The sequence below is a fragment of the Calypte anna genome, chromosome 4A (genome assembly GCF_003957555.1).
Source record: "Calypte anna isolate BGI_N300 chromosome 4A, bCalAnn1_v1.p, whole genome shotgun sequence".
Lineage (NCBI taxonomy): Eukaryota > Metazoa > Chordata > Aves > Apodiformes > Trochilidae > Calypte > Calypte anna.
This window is the reverse complement of record NC_044248.1, coordinates 15,034,800-15,051,392: the sequence shown is the minus strand read 5'-3', so window position 1 is coordinate 15,051,392 and position 16,593 is coordinate 15,034,800. Positions and strand designations below refer to the sequence as shown.

Sequence of the window (16,593 nt, the reverse complement as noted above, 5' to 3'; positions counted from 1 at the left end):
AACCCTGCAGACATAACTTTCCTTCTTTTATACATGCATTCATTTTAAAGAGAAGATTTCTTACTTTGGGAGGCTACTACAGTGGACACTTGTTGTATTGTAAATAATGGAAATTCTTATCTTTAAAGTTCTCATGAAATAAATGTTTATACAATTTTCAGGCACGGATTTCATCTTAAGTAGTCTACACCACTGAAGGCCATTTGAGATAAGCTGATGAGGTAAGATTGCTTCATCATAACTCAGTCTGAGGCATAACTGAGGTTATGAAATAGTATGTGTAATGTTTTTTGACATGCAAATAGACTTGTAATCAAGGCCTTTCACAATTTTGGTTTATTAGTTCAGTATTTCCGCTGTCAATGCAAGAATTTTTCTCCACTTGAAATAACTTGCCCCTCTATGGATATACAATTTCCCTGCATTTAATAAAATAAAATAAAATAGTAATTTAAAAAAGACCAAAACACCAGGTGTTTGTCCTCTTGAGCCAAAAGGTAGTTATCTGCTAAAAACTAATGCTAATAAGTAACTATTGGTTACAGCAAGCCCTCAATATATTTCAAAATACACATTGAAATCAAAGAGGGAGATCAATCTACATTGTCATCTAATCTTTAAAGTATAATCTAGGCATACTGTTTAATTGACATCTTTACTGGAAAGCCAACTGACTTGCTTCTGCTTTGCAGCCCTGTCATGCACATTCCCTGAATTCCTCACATGTAGAGCATGTTTTCAAGTGTGGAAATCTTCGACCTGTTGCTATACAAACTAAAAAAAGGTGGTGTGTGGAGATGGAAACTGAATGAGTGACACGGTATATTTATGACAGAAGAGGTGAGAGGTGGAGGGATGGAGCTCACATACTCACTTTCCAAAGAAATACAAGGGCCAGGTAGTTTGCCAACAGATCCTCTCCTGAAATAGTGTTGCAACTTGTTACTAAACTTGTTACTAATCCAGTTTCCTATGTTTGGATGACATATGGATCATATGGATGAACTATGTGCTGTGTAATGAAACGGTTAAATGTGTTTAGCTTAGCATTGAGGCTGTGTTGAACAGAATTGAAAAACTAGAGAATGTCTTAAGTGACGGTAAGATTAAATAAGCCTTCTTATGTTTGGGGTTTTTTTTTAAGTATTATTCATACTATACATTAAAAAAGGCTTAAAAAAATATTAAGAATTCACATTAACTCAGAGTACACAAAAGTGTAGCAAGAATAAAGCTACTAATTTTGTTGCTGTGCTATTCTGTGATGTGGATAGCGGCCTTGTTTGTAAAATAAGTACTTGAAAATGTAAAAGAGCACTTGGCAGCATTGCTTTACTATTTTCTGTACCCAAATAGCTAAGTTTTCAGTTGCCCAAAGGTATCAGTAATAAGTACCACTTGCCATGGATCTTACAGCCAAAAAGAAGAGTTTAGAAATAAAATGGGATTTTAAAGTAGATTTAAGTGACAATCCTATTTTCACCAGCACTGATGCCATTGTGGGGCAAAGTCATATTAACTGGCACGTATTCAAATTTAGTGAGTTTTAGAATCTGGTTGCAGTCTTTAACAATAATGTGGCTGCTATGAACAGGAAGGGATATATTTTTTTGACTTTTCTAAATGACTGCTTCAGTTAGCCTCCAATTCAATCTCAACAGAAAACTAAATCTGTTTTTTACAGTAAGTAACTTGCATCTGCCAATCTGTAGGTCATATAGCTATGACCTACACTTTGTATTTCTAAAAACTAACTGCACAGACAGTGCATGTTCCCTCCAAACATTTTGTTTTTCCAGTAAAAAAGCACAAATATGTATATTTCTACAATGTTTGCTTCTGGTTCAGAAGAAAATAAAACAAAACCAACAAAAACAAAACCATGGACAAACCAAAGAGATTGCTGTATAGGATTATGCAGAAGAGAATTCTCTTCTGAAGAGGAGTCTTCAGCAGGTTTTCTGGGTGATGGCCAGAAGAGAAGGAAGAAGAAAAAAAAAAAAAAAAAAAAGGAAAAAAAAGCTTTATTTCCCAATTTATTTCCCAGTACAGTCTTCTGTGAAGCAAAGTATTCTTCTTTCCTGGTATCTGAACTCACCACTAACGAAAAACAAATCCTTTGTCCACTTTTGTCCATAAATGAAGTGCCACTTCATAGATTTACACAGATTAAATTCAAACAATTTAATCAAACAAAAGACTGTAGCTGTTTAGACTGTGTATCTTCTCACAGTCGCATGTATGCTCTGTAAAGCAATCAGCAACAATCCCACGTCTCTAATCCGGCTATTATTTCTGAAGCATGCAATGTTGGCCTTTAGCAGGCATGTCAGCATCAAATCCTCCCAAGACTCATGGGACAATAGCAGCTTTATTCTATTTCATAACTCCCATGGCTCTCAGGGCAGCCTGTGTGCCTCGCATCTGACTGAAATGGACACAAAACATAAGTATGTCAAGACCTACAGGTCTAAATTCTTCCCTGTTTTCTTCTCCAACCTGTTTACACTCTGTCTCTTTCCTGAGAGATGGGGACAACATGCCAGAGATCCATTGCTCAGCCTGTTTCAGTCCCCCAAGCGTCACCATAGCAGTCCAGAAGTGGAACTGCCACTGCAGCTTCAGCTTGAGGCATCTACAGCTGGGACCTCCTTTCCACCAGCCCACACAGGAGGAGAGCCTGGATTCGCACTGACTCAGAGCCGTCAAACTGCAGCGCTCCGATTTATGAGTGATTAAAAACAAAAAGCTGGGAGGGAGTTTTGAAAGCCGCCTGTCAAGCAGCAGCACCAAACCTTCCTCCGCCCGAGCAGGGGGCATGGGAGCTTCAAATTCCCTCTCCGGATGGACACCTCCCGCCTCCAGCCCCCCACCCTTCATTTACTGCTCGCTAAACAGCGGAAGAGCCCATGGGACGCGGGGAGTCCCCTGTGCAAACAAACAAAGCTGCGGAGCTCCGACCTGCCTGCTGACCTCCCTCCCCCCCGCCTCCTCCAACCTCCTCTGCCCATGCCAAGGGACTGCCCCCGCCGTGCTGCCTTGCCCTGCCAAGCCGGTGATGCCCAAGGGTCGCCGCTCTCAAACGGCCCCCATGGCCCCCCCCTTCCCTCCTCGCCGAGGCTGAGCTCCGCCGCCCGGGACACAGACCCCTCCCGCTCCAGCTTCCAGGAGCGGGCACACCGGGCGGCCTTCCCCGGGGCTCCCCCCGCCCGCCCTCAGTGCTGGGCAGCGGCACAGAGCTCGGCGCGTTCCATTCCCCTCGTGTAACCGGGGGTGGTGGTGGCAGAGTGCGGAGCTATCACAACAGAAACCCTTCACTCGCTCCACAAGCGGGACCGAAACCCTCCGTAGTGCCAGTACCCGGTAGAGCACGGCGACCTGCCGCGTCCCAGCCCGCTGGGGCGGGAGATGGCGGCCAGGCGCCGCGGGACGAAGAGGCGGGGAAGTGGTGTTGGGGGAGGCGGAGTTGGTAGGTTCCAGAGGGGGCAGGGGAGCGCGGAGCGCTGGCGCCCCGGCTGTCAGTTTGGAGCGGCGGCGAGAGGCTGCCGCCTCGGGCTGCCGCAGGAGCTGTGGCCGCGGAGCCCCGCTGCCGGGAACAGCCGCCCTCGCCCCGAGCTTCGCCGCGGCGTGGGCCGCGCTTCGGCGTGCGGCAGGTGCAGGGCTTGCGGGTTGAGGCGGCCGCGCCACCGCCTCCCGCCTGGCGGCAATGCCGGCGGTGGAGAAAACCGTGTCCGAGATCCGCTCCCGCGCAGAGGGTAAGTGCCGCTCAGCACTCGCTTCTCCCCGGCTGCAGGGAAGGGTGGAAGCAGGGAGGAGAGGCAGACCACAAACCATGGCCGGAGCTCCGCCAACTCGGGCGCTGAGCCACAGCGGCGGCTGCGCTGCCTGTCCGGGAGGGGGCAGCGGGGAGATCAGGCGGTGGGAGACCGTATCGCGACGGCTGCTGCAACGCTGCTCGCCGCGCCGCCCCTCACCGAGGCCTCCGGTCGCGCTGTGCCCGCCGCCCGCCTCCCGACCCCAGAGGAGGTGGGGGGAGGAGGTCTTCCCATCGCCTCTTCTCCCCCCGCCGCACACCCTGAGCGCGGGTTAGGTCTCCCCGCATCGCCCAGAGCGCTTGCCGCGGCCGGGTAGTTACCCAGCGCCGGGGCTGGATATTCGCCGGGCGGTCCCGTATTTAGGGCTCTCCGTTGTCTGCTGGGGACGGGGAGCCCTCGGGCAGCGGTTGTCGCCCCAGCCACGGCAGCGTTCCGGGCCGAGCGGCTGTTCCCTTTTCCCCGGTGTGTCTGGCTACAGGGTCCCCTGGCCCCGAGCGGCGGGGAGGTAGCGGTGGTTCCTGCCCTGGGGTATTTGTCCGGGGTATTTCGTCCCAGGGTTCGGTCGCCGTACCGCTCGTGTGTAGTATGTAAGTGTGCACTGATCATCAGAAACAAACGTTTCTGATACAGGGGACGTGCCCGGAAGCTTCGGAGCATGCGGGTGTCTCATGCCTAGCTTAGAGGGTTATTTACCTTCAGATAGCAACGTGTCAAGAGCTGCCTTGTAGGAGGAATCACGGCTGTGAAATGATCTTTATATATTTATTGCGCACAAAACTAAGATTTGGAATCACTAATAGCAAAGCAGCACTGTGTTGGGCCCGGTTATGATTTTCAGTTGCTGTAGGTAATGACAGCAGTGTCACTAATGATGAAGGCTTAGCATTTGCTATATGCAGGTGTAGTTGTTTGTCTCAAAGTTTCAGTTAACCCATTTCATCAAGTTGATTATTTTTTGCCTATATAGGAAGGTCTCTTCCTCCTCTTCCTCCTCTTCCTCCTAATACTTTCATTTGTGCTACAAGGAACAGGAAGAAAGGTAGGTTAGCAGTAGGTTGTTACCTTGATGTTATTTTCTTTTTGCATGCCTTCCTCCCCCATAAGCAGGTTTGTAGGAGATGTGGCTCTGTCTCCATGCAGGAAGTGTTAGCTGGCCAAGAAACAGAAGTATGCATCTTTCTAAGAAAGGGAAAAGGTATAGCCTTCCAGGGAGATTTCTGAAAAGCATTTGCAGCTGTGTTTGCTCTACTCACAGTGGTTAGTATATGCCTAAGTGGTGCTAGTTAAATGTTAAAATTTTCAGTGCTTTTCAGTTATTGGCCAGTCATTCTTTTCCAGACAGTTGCTTTTCACTGCAAGCTTAGCACAAATAAATTGGGAAAATTGATGCTCTCTTGAAAATTATCTAATTACAGGACTCTTAATGGTTATTAAATGAACAAATGTGATGTTCCCTGAAGATAAAAGTCTATCTGAGATGTGCAGATGTTGTAAAAGAAGAAAAAGTCTGACTTATTTGTATAGTGTTCAAATTCAGATGACTGTAAAGAAGTTAAATACAGAGCTTAAGAGGCTTCTCAAAATACTGTCTTTAGGACTGAAAATAGTTGTGAAACTTTTTAGAGAACAACTTTGGAAAATTAAGTGATAATTTTTCACCCTAGCAGTGGAATTATTGAGTCTTACTAAACTGTTGATAGTATTACTCAAAGAAAAATTATTTTTAACTGTTAGATTAATTTGACACTTTCTTTGACACATTTGTTCATTTCATTATATTCAGTTCAGTTTATTTAAACTAAATTTATTTACAATGAAACCAGTGGCAATGAGTCTCTTCCTTTTTTCTTTTCAAGTCAGGTGGCTTCCAATTCCAACTGGTCCACATTTGGGTAGTTCTTTGCAAGTAAATGTTACTGTTTTCTAAAAAAGAGAGCTCTAGAGTTCTGCTGAGTGTTCTCATCTCTAACATTTGACAGTAACACTGAATTGTAAAGCCTTAGCTATGACCATCACAGGAGGCTCTTAGATAAGCACTGTGCAGAGTGAATGATAAAGCTGCCAAAGTCTTGCCTATAGTGATGAGTAGTAACTTCTTGTTATTGATAGGGTCCCTGTGTGTTCTTCAGAAGCCTCTAGAAATACTGTAATCACAAGCAGCAGCTTCCATAAATGCTGTGGTGGCACAGACGATTAGCTGAAGACTTGTAGGCGTCTGATGGCTTAATATTACGTCCCTTATTCTAGAAAATGTTTTGTATCTTTGAGGTTAAAACCTCATTTTCCCTCCTTTCACTGCAGCAAGTAATTTCTGACTCAGGGACCTTTTCCATGGATCATGAACTACCTTATCAGGCTGGACTGTCTTGGCATCATCTCAGAAATAAGTGCTCTCTGACATGAAGAGAGAGTAATAGTGTTATTAGATAAAATCAACTGATGCGCTCAGATGAAATAAACTTAAGTCAGAATTGTCAGAACATTGCACACGTATTGTTCCCAAGAACTGTCTGGCAGAAGCATTGACACTACGGTCTATAAATTATTCCAAAATAAAAATGTTAGGTGTTTTAACATCTGTAAGGCAATGTTACCTGTATAGAGAAAGAACTCTGTTGTAAAGGAACTACTACTTTTGCGGCCTTCTTCCAAACCTCTGCAGGTTCTTGTGCTTTTCATGACTAATGGAAGATAACCAGGCATGCTTATAACCTGTTTTAATAGATTTTTTTTGTCTACTATTCCTGCTGCAAAGAGCACCTGCAGTTTGCTGTAAGCCTAGAAAATGTTGCTGTTCTAAAGTGATACATGGATCAATAAAGTCTCACTTAATGCATGGAAGATCTGTCCCTCCTAAATGAATTTAGGAAATTACTACATGTGATATCACCACCAGTAGCCTCAATATGGAATTGAGCTTCAGACATTTTGGTGCTGTGGAAATAACATCAGTGTCATGTATTCTCTAAGTTGTAAAACACACGGGGAATTTTTGAGAAGTGTAGCCTCTACCTAGCTTTATTAAATACAGTAATTAACTGTGGTTACTTTAGCTATATAGCTGTACAGTTAATACATGCATCTATCGAACAATATGAAACTGAATCATTCAAAGCATTTTATTTCTTTTAAGAGACTGGCAGAGAGAAATTGGGTGGCAGTTCTTACTAGGGTTCACTAAATACTGAAGTACTAGTGCTTTTTCTCTGAGGAGTTCATTGTGAACTATGTTAGGTTATCGAAAAAGTGTAGAAATTTGAGATGCTATGGTGTTATCTACCAACAATAATAAGTAATAACTAGCTCTTCATATTAGTGTAAGTAAATGCCTGAATGAAAGCAGCTGAATTTAGGAATTTAGGTGAGATGAGACGAGATGAGATGATTTTCATATGAAGAGGGAAAAGTATTCTGGAGTTCTGCAGCGGTCTTCAGATTGTCTTCTGCATACCATCAGTTTTCATATTGCCTAATATATCCTTAGGTGTTTCTATATGACATTTTACCAGATATCATGCTCATTATATTTAATTGTGTCTGTTGTGGAGATTTTTCTACCAAGTGTGTTTTGCAAACTATGTAGAGATCCCAGTGCTTCACAATTGGAAAAAAACTTGGCATAGTTCTAGCCCAGGCTTGGCCGTCTCAGTGGTAGCAGCAGGCTCAGGCAGGTCATTGCAATTCCCTTCTGTGCTCTGACTCCTCAGGACAGACTGATGAGTAAGGTCCCCAGTGCCTTTTCTGTCACTGAAGGTCTGTCACAGCATTATGACAAACTGAAGGCACCTTCTTTTACATAATGATACCTTCTCCAAACTGTGCTGCATTCTTTGGAAATATGAGCTAGCAGACTTACTGGTGTAAGAGGTTCTTGGCTACAGCAGTAGCTTTCAAAGCTTTTGAATGCTGTACTTTGAGACTAAAAATAACATTCTTAATGGTTAAGGAAAGTTAATTAAAATCCTTGTCAGTATTTTAGTAAAGGTTGTCTTTCCCTCCCTTTCTTTCCATGGCGTTATTTACCTTTGTCCATTTCTTGTCATTAAAATAAGCCTGGTTTAAGGAATAAAGCTGAAATTGTTAAACTACCCTACTGAAAGGAAAATGTGGATATATGGAAAATATTGATCAATCTTTACTCTTAAGAGTTTATTGCTGTTATAGTAATTTAGAAACTTTATTATCAAGATGGTTTAGGAAAAGTTGCTGCAAATATTTTGTGATGGAACAGAGTTGCTTTTCACAAGTTTATTCCTGGAAGCAAAATACGGTCTTCAGTGGGTTCTCCTGTTGCAGAAAGCTCTAGCTGGTTGCTTAGGGTCAATTTTTTTTGTATATTTCATTATCTATTCAGCCTTTTTTGTTTTTTTAAATATTTTTCTTGCTAGAAAAACTGAAAACTTGCATGCAAAATACACATTTTCCTGTGATTTTTTTCTTTTCCAATTCAACCTGTACCCTGGAATATAAATATCATCCATATATTCAGAACTGAGAACAATCCTGTTTCAAGTTTCTTCTTGCCTTTACACACTCTTGCATATAATTTACTTTCATTCTTTAATTATGGACAGATTAAAGGACATCCTGAAACAAAATATCCAGTATTTATTGAGGTGATTTTGGATGCAATTTGTGACCTTTTGTTATTATCCATCAATAACTTTCAAATTTGCAATTTGCAAATTTGCAAATAGCAATCAGAGTTCAGAATAAAGTATTATATACAGTCATTCCAGTTTATGCAGCAGATTAGTAAGTGAACTTTTTGATTAGGGTAATAGTTGAATTCCATTGATATTGAAGCACATTTTTTATTGGGTTTTGGGCTGTTGTTATATAAACTAATCAAAATGTATTATCAGAAAGTGTGACTAAATCTTAAGAAGAAATGAGTTTTGAGGCATTCTGTTTCAGCATAATAAATGGTCAGAATAGGACAATGACTTGACATTTCCTATTATTCTTTTTAAAGTGCTGATTTAATGCTTTTCTGTCAGTGGGAAGATATACAAATGTATGTCAGAGAATATCTTTGATAATTCAGTGGTGGTTAAATATCACCTCAACTCTAGTTAAACATCAACAATTTTGCAAGCCACAGAAGAGGAAGAAAAGTCTTGGAATATATTAATATTCTTTTTTCTGAATGCAGGTCTTAGAAGTCCAGCATCACAGTTTCTATCTGAAATGTGATAAGTGCTGCTTTACTCTTGCCTAAATGTAAACTTTCGGAATTATTACTTAGAGGTACTTCAGAATATGCTGTGACCTTAAACTTTTGTGGCCTTTAGGCCAAAAGGAGTGATATTACTTTTTGTTTTGAGACCTGTTTTTTCTGATAGCTTAATGCAATGAACAAAGTGAGTTAGGTGAGTATCAGTTTAATAACTGTGACACAACAATTATGCTGTTTTGTACAAAGAGATTAGAAAGCTTGCTTCATCTTCAATTCTTGGTTATACTCTTTGCACTGATTTTTAAAAATGAGAATTTAGTGACAGCTGATGCTTTGCTACTGTCTGTGCACATGTTTTGGAGTTTTTATTTTACCTGTCTGCATTCTGTATTTCAAGTTTTTGTATTATTTTTTTCTTTGTCAACTTACTGACTGTTTCAATCAACACGCTTCTGTTGTCTGGGAACCTTCCAACAGATACAGAAGGGCAACAGTGCTTTTTAATTCTTTCTGTGTGTTAATGCATCCTTTTCAAACAAATTTTTATCAGAAATGTGGCTACTTTCACCAAGAGGTGATGTGGTGAAATTTGCCTTCCATTCTTAGGTATGGCATGGCTATCCTTTATTTGCAATTTTAGTGAGTAATTATGTGAACAAACTCCCAGTCATACTTAAGGTGGTACCTGTGAACATACAGTCCTGTAACTAATAAATTAGTGGAAAATTTCACTCACTAAACATGATATATTGACTTTAAAAACAGAAAAAAACTTGTAGGGTAGGCATGTCCTTTCTGCAGGCCAGGATGCTACAGTGTCCTTGAAGACTTTTGGCATACTGAGAGTCCAGAAATGGTGTCTGAGCCTTGGCTTCCCTTGCAGCTGTGCTGCAGAGTTCTCTTTGACCTCAAGCAGTTCAGAAAATCAGCAGCTACCTGGCAAGAAGAGTGTGCCCAATTTCTGAACAGAGATGGGGCATCTTGTAGCTAACCAGGATAGATGCATAGCAGTAGAGGAGCTGCAGCTCTGGTCTACCAACTCTCTACTGAAGTTCTTGGGTAGGTCATGCAAGATGTGATGGTGATATATGGACTTTTAAAGAAATGGCATCGTGGGAGGGTAGAATCTCTGTACCAAATAGTGAATTAAAATTTCATGACTCTTTACTAAGTATATTTAACACTTCAGGCAATACAGTGCATGAGTAATGAGTAAGTTCTTTACATATTTTAGTGTACATGTATATATACACACTTAGATAAACACAAACAGGGAAGAAACATTCTGTATCCTTGATACTCGGCTTTGTGTATCAGGATATTCTGTGTGCTCCTATGAATGTATTCTAAAGTTTAGGCAGTGAGGTGATGAATAAAGCATTATGAGTGAGGCTCAGAACTTAACTACTCAGATTGATTTTTTTAAGTGAAAATTGGAAAAATGTTAATTCAAGGTAGTAAGAAGTGGGGTGATGAATGTTTATGAAGCTGCTAGTCACCTTTTTGTTGTGGTTTTGCTTGAAGAGAAATACATGCCATAATACTGATACATGAAAATGGAAGTCTATAGTTAGTAGTCTGTTTACTACCTGCTTGTCAAAAAGTGTTTAATATCTCCTAACATTTGCTTTAACTCTGTCAGTAGTCAAGGCTTATACTGGCGTAAGTTTTTTAATGAAGGCTTTAATTTTAAAGTAGTACATTTCGCAATGTGTAAACTCTGTCCTTATTTCCTGAACTAAGTCAGGCTAGGTTGGTACTTTTGACACTTTAGTTTACAACTTTTCTACACAAGTGCCCTCCCAAGAGTCATAATTCATATTCACTCCTTCCTCGAGCAACTTGAAAGTAAACTTCCTAAACCCAGAATGAAGGTGTGCTTGCCACATGATGTATTTGGGCTCAGTCAGATATACTGTGTGATGGGAGGTGCATTACCAAAAACCTGGCCATCTAAAAGATGTACTGATACCCAGTTGTATTACAGGGATATATGTTCATGTTGTGTATAGCCATTTGTATTATGGTTGTCACTCCAAGGAGAGGTAATAACGAAGAATAGGAAGTGGCATGCTTAGTCTCTTGTGCACAATTGTTTGGCTCCTTGAGTTGGGGAGTATTGTGTGGATGCTTGTTCAAGTGGGCCCAGCCTGTCAGACTGGCTGCCCTGCCTCTGAAGGGTTTTCTTGGCATACATACTAAACTTTGGATAGAGTTGTGTTGCATGCCTTTCACTGGGAGAGCTGGAAGGAGAACAACAGAGAAGTTGCAGTGGGTGACTGTAGTAGTGGGGATTTTCTACCTAGTAATGGAATCTGGATTCTGAACAGCAAATGCCATGAGGTGACAAGGTTCTGCTGAGTCTCTGCACAACGTGTGGAGCCTTGACCTTCCAAGGCAGTGTCTGAAGTGTATGTTCTGGGTAAAATAGGTAACAGGCTATGTAGTGGGTGAGTAGACTGGAGGATGACTGTGCATAACCTGTTGGTAAGGATTTAGAGAACATGTTAGAAATTAGCTTTAAGTTTGCATGTACAGCTTTAATTATCCTTGACAGGTACATACAATCTGATGTATTCATTTGCATTCTAACGTTTTTTTTCTCTATGTATCTTTCTCATTTGACATACAGAATAAACAGTGCTTATTTAACAAGCAGCTATACACACACAGATTATTGAAATATTTTATTGATGTAATTTTAAAACTTATTGGTGATTGATTTATGTCATATATGTGTTTACTTCACAAGCTCCAGCCTGATAAGACTGTTAGGCCTGTTGATCCTAAATGTAATGCCTGAGTGGTCGACAAAACATTAGTGAAAAATCTTGAGAGAGAAGGATACGTTGGTATCCCCTTTTACAGATGAAAGTTATCTTGCAGGTTGGAATAAGATTCCTCATATTTTATAGAAGAATATACACACAGCTCAGCTTTTACTGACTAATGGAGGCAGTTGCTGGGAATGTCGGTAAGTCTAGTAAGAACATTTCAAGTTAAGCACACACAAAATGAAGAATATGATGTTGTTTAGGTGGGAATAATCTGGCTAGTGTAAAATAGCAAATCTGTAGCAGGTGAAAGAATGGTATTCCATTTACCAGCAAATGCTTAGAGACCTTGGTTTCCACAGATCATGTCCTTCCAGCTCAAGACTGGTCCATCACAATGAGCAAGAAATCCAGTGACAGTAGTACTGCAGGAATTAGCAAGGTCTCACTGTTGGACCACTTCTGGATATCTCTTCAAGGTCATGATGGTTTGGGGAATGGGGGAGGGAGTGTTCCTGAAGACTGGGAGAAAATAAATCAGTCCCACTGTAGGGTAGCTTAAAATAGTTTTCTGTGTTTGCTTAGTTACAATTGTGGCAATTTTCTACCAGTATCTCTCAGAACAGATGTTTTTTCTTAGTTTTAATTGTGATAATTTTCTGTACTTCTCAGAAGAACTAATTTGTGGAAATAATTAGGATTAGTAATTTTGATTTAAGACAGCTGTACTAGACACATGATCTTTGTATTCATTTCATTGTTCGGACATCCTCTTGGTTGAACTCTTTTTCCAGAATTTAGATTAATGGTTAACTTTTCACAAAGTTATAATAAGAAATTTACATGCTTAAGTTTCTTTTGCAAACTCAAATTTTTACAGCACTACAGGTGTGTGTGTGTGTGTGTGTGTGTGTGTGTACCACCCATCTGAAAAAAGCACAATGGGGAAAATGTTATGTGTGTACTGGCCAAATGTGCAGGCAAATAGATTAGGTGGTGTGGAGTGAATTGTAAAAAGGTTATAGTAAATGTCCCTTTAAATAGCTGAATTTTCTTTAAAGTTGGCAATGACCAATGTTAAATTTTGCATGCAAAACTCAAAACTGTTGAAGGCTCTGTATTAAATACAGACATCTTTTGATTTTTAATGCTTTTTTTCAGATAACTAAATTTTCAGGTAACCTAAAATTACAGGTATTACTAGTATATTCTTGAACTTGCGTTTTTCTTGTGTTAGTTTTAATATGTTTCTTGGTGTTTTCCTTTTTAAATATTTATTTACCTCATTACTGGAAGTAATTTCTACAGTTTTGCAGATGGTAACTGAAGATCACTCAGCGGGGAGAATGATGGATGAGAGTGACCTTTTTTGTGTTTGGGATTATGTTGTGGGGGTTCTTTAATGCTTATTTTCTGTGTTCAAATGCAGCAAAGTCAGTAGTTCGTTTCATATTGCTGTGAAGCAGCACAAGGTTTTTAAATTCACTTCTTAATTCAGTAGATTTTAGTTATACATTATTATAGTTTCATCAAGCATCTTGACTGTATACTTTCTTGTTTTTTAAATGACCATTACTTGTGAGAAATGCAAATGAGTTCAGTTCGCATTCATTATAAATGTCTTTTTTTTTTTTTTTGGTCATGATGTGCCTTAAATCTTGTGTATGTGTGTATATAAATGTATTTATATGGAAAACTATGCTTGTGTTTTTACAGGCTATGAGAAAACTGATGATGTTTCAGAGAAAACTTCTCTAGCTGATCAAGAGGAACTGCGAACTATATTCATCAATCAGCCCCAGCTAACCAAATTCTGCAATAATCATGTCAGGTATTAACTAGTGGAGTTTTTTAATAAATATTTAATTTCAAAACACAGCAAAAATTCAGAAAAGATTTTGTTTGTTTCAATCCTGCCATTTCTTCTGACCACTACTTTCAGTGTCAGGCTCTGGAGAGGATGTAATGAAGTGAAATGAAAAGAACAGCAGAGCTGTTTCAGTTACAAACTCGACCTTCCAAATTTTAAGAACAGGATGAGAAAGGCACAGATGCTTTACAGCTGCACCGTCAGCATGTCCCTAAAGCATGGATTTGTTCCTCAGCTTTCAGTTCAGTTGAACTTCAGTTTATCTTTAAATGTTTTTCTGGAAGTTGAATGCCAATGCAGATGTACTTCAGTTGAGCTTGGCATTGTGTATGCTTTGGAAACTCTTGTCAATTTTAGTCAGCCAGCTACAAAGATGCAATGGTTGCTTATGAAACTAGTTTCGAATTTCAGTGCTGAATGCTTGTAAGTCATATGTGTTTAGATCAGGTAACATCCTTAGTTTTGTTATTAAAATTGAAAGTAAATGAATGGCAGATACCCCTGTCCTAAGTAGGTGTGTTTTCTGAAGGTAATTTCAATGGTATGCAGAAATTTTACAGACTTTAAGAATAATGTGGGGGGTGGACATCTTTTCAGAGACTTCAGAAACTTTGTAATGCTTTTTGTTTGTGTGCACAACTTGTCTCTTCTGTGTTTTGATTTGTTTCTTGACAGTGTTGAGATTTTTTGCAGGATACACCCTTTAAATTGACTTTCATTCCAAGTTGAAGTAAATATAACTAACTTCAGAAAGGGTTATATATCATTGTAGCTTGAAAGCTTTTTGCATTATTATTTTCACTGTTACTGTTTTAGGATCTTAGATGGTAGCAGTCTGTTCTTAAACAAATGTAAGGCTGATGAAGAGCTGGGAGTGCCAACAGTTTGAGACAGAAGCTTAACTGTTACCCTGGGATAAGATGTATTCTTTTCTTCCAGCCTAGCAAAACTATACTTAATATCGAATATTTATCAGTTTAAAATAAAAAAGTGGACTTTCAGTGAAGAGCAAAAGTTTTTATCTTCTAATAGATTCATCTGATTTTAATAATTTCTCAAATGCAGCGTTTTCATTCGGTTGATCCTGTTTGGTTTTGTGCACTGAATTTTGCAAATGCCTACTCAACCCAGAAGCCCCACAGCACTTCAGTCCTGTCTTAATGCCCTCCTTGTTATGCCTCTTTCCTGAAGAATTTTGCTTGGCTTGAATGGAGCCCTTGTTCAGATTTGCCCTCCCAGTGTGTGCCATGTCCTGCAGGGTGTCCTGCAGAGCCGCACTCATGGGCCCTGCCTTACCCACTCCCTTGGCAGCTGTCAGGCTGCCTGGCTGCTGCCTTCTCTCTAGTTTTTCCCCCTCTCCTTGTTGCCTGGAGCTGAGTGGCCGCAGGGCTTGGCTGTTCCCCACAGAGCAGGCAGAGTTGGTAAGGGAGCTTTGTGCCTCAGCAGGGAAGCCCAGGGCAGTTTCTGTGGGCAGGTACGTGGGTTATCCAGTCCATGGGCACCTGCAGGATTGGCTCTGCAGAAGTCTGGCAGTGTCTCTTTTAGCTGAAACTAATCTGTTTTGCCAGCACAGAAATCACAAATGATTCTGTTTTACTTGAAAGCTTGTGTAACTGAGAGAGAAGGTATACATTTGAAGAAATTTCTTTGTACTGTAATAAGAGTGCATGTTTTTGTCTCTTTCTCTCAGCACTGCAAAGTACAACATAATCACATTCCTGCCAAGGTTCCTTTATTCCCAGTTCAGAAGAGCTGCTAATGCATTTTTTCTTTTTATTGCATTACTTCAGGTAAGATTAACAATAAGATGCTAATGTTTGAAACTTGTTGAGAAAAAAAGCATTTGCACTATAGACAGTGTTTTGCAGAAATACTGAGGTTGGTATACTATTATTTTTGAGCTGTTTAGCTTCACAGAATAGCTTTATTGTGTAAAATGCCTTTAGTAAATGTTTGGGTTTGTGGGTTTTTTTTTACTTCTTGCAGATAACACGTTACACAAAGATTCTTCTGTAAAGCAGGTTAAGTATAGCTGAAATACAGTCAGTAACAAAGTCTGTTGTGACAGGAAAATCCCATTTAAAAACATTTTATATAAGGGAGGGTGCTGCCTAAAAGCCTGAACCTTATGAACTTTAGTCGTGTAGTCTCTTTTTAGGGGCTGGAATTGCAGCTGAGGAGGTGTGATTACTGTGTATTGATTGTTAGAGTCAAGCTGTTAAGAATTGAAGTTGAGTCTAGATGAAGAAAAACTGCAGTGGACTCCAGTACTATAGCAGCTGTTTCCCATATCTCAGCTGGTTAACTGTGCTGGTTAGGAAGAAAGCACACAGTTTTTTCTATACCGCCACTGTAGCTTCATTCAGTATGTTTGTAAAGTGATATCCCTGACACAGGCTGTTGAGACATTTTTAAGTAGTACATGATGTTTTGCAGATGCATCAGAATGCTTTAATTTTACAGTAGTTCAAGTCAATAAAGCAAACTGTGGAGTTTTTTGACCAACATTCTATGAATACAGTATCTTGATGATGAATGAAAATTCAACTGCAGGCAGATGTAGTGATAAATACCATTACTTAGTGGTGTATTCTGATCATATTTGATTAAAACACATTTTCTACATAATTTCTAGTACATTTTTTCTGTAACGTGTTAATCTGTTCTGGAGTTTTTGGAGGTCATTATGTTAGGAGTTGACAGACCAAACAAAAATTACTGAAATAATGGCACATGTAGTGCCATGTGTACTTTTTCTTCCCTCACTTCAGATGTGTCAGGAAGTTGATACCCCCATACTTGATCAGGTTTCTCTGCTTCTGTTATAAGTGCTTGCAGCATTTTCTTAGGATACATCTGTACAGGTATCTTACACTGTTTTGGAGGGGGGAAAATACCCGAAGTTCAGGTTTTCATTAAGTTGTCTGCCCACAAACCTGTGGCTTCTAAGTAATC

General features: G+C 40.2%; 1 protein-coding gene across 3 annotated transcripts in view; it reads left to right on the top strand.

The window, feature by feature from the left end:
* The first annotated feature begins 3,380 nt into the window (after window positions 1–3,380).
* ATP8A1 (ATPase phospholipid transporting 8A1) overlaps window positions 3,381–16,593 on the top strand; it is a 97,479-nt gene continuing 84,266 nt past the window's right edge. The window contains exons 1-3 of one of the 3 annotated variants that reach the window (XM_030449745.1): window positions 3,381–3,755; window positions 13,485–13,599; window positions 15,329–15,428. In XM_030449745.1, coding sequence (XP_030305605.1) covers window positions 3,707–3,755; window positions 13,485–13,599; window positions 15,329–15,428 — 264 coding nt within the window. In that variant the 5' untranslated portion in view covers window positions 3,381–3,706. The remainder of the gene's footprint in view (window positions 3,756–13,484; window positions 13,600–15,328; window positions 15,429–16,593) is intronic. The other 2 variants (XM_030449746.1, XM_030449747.1) reach the window with 2 other exon arrangements.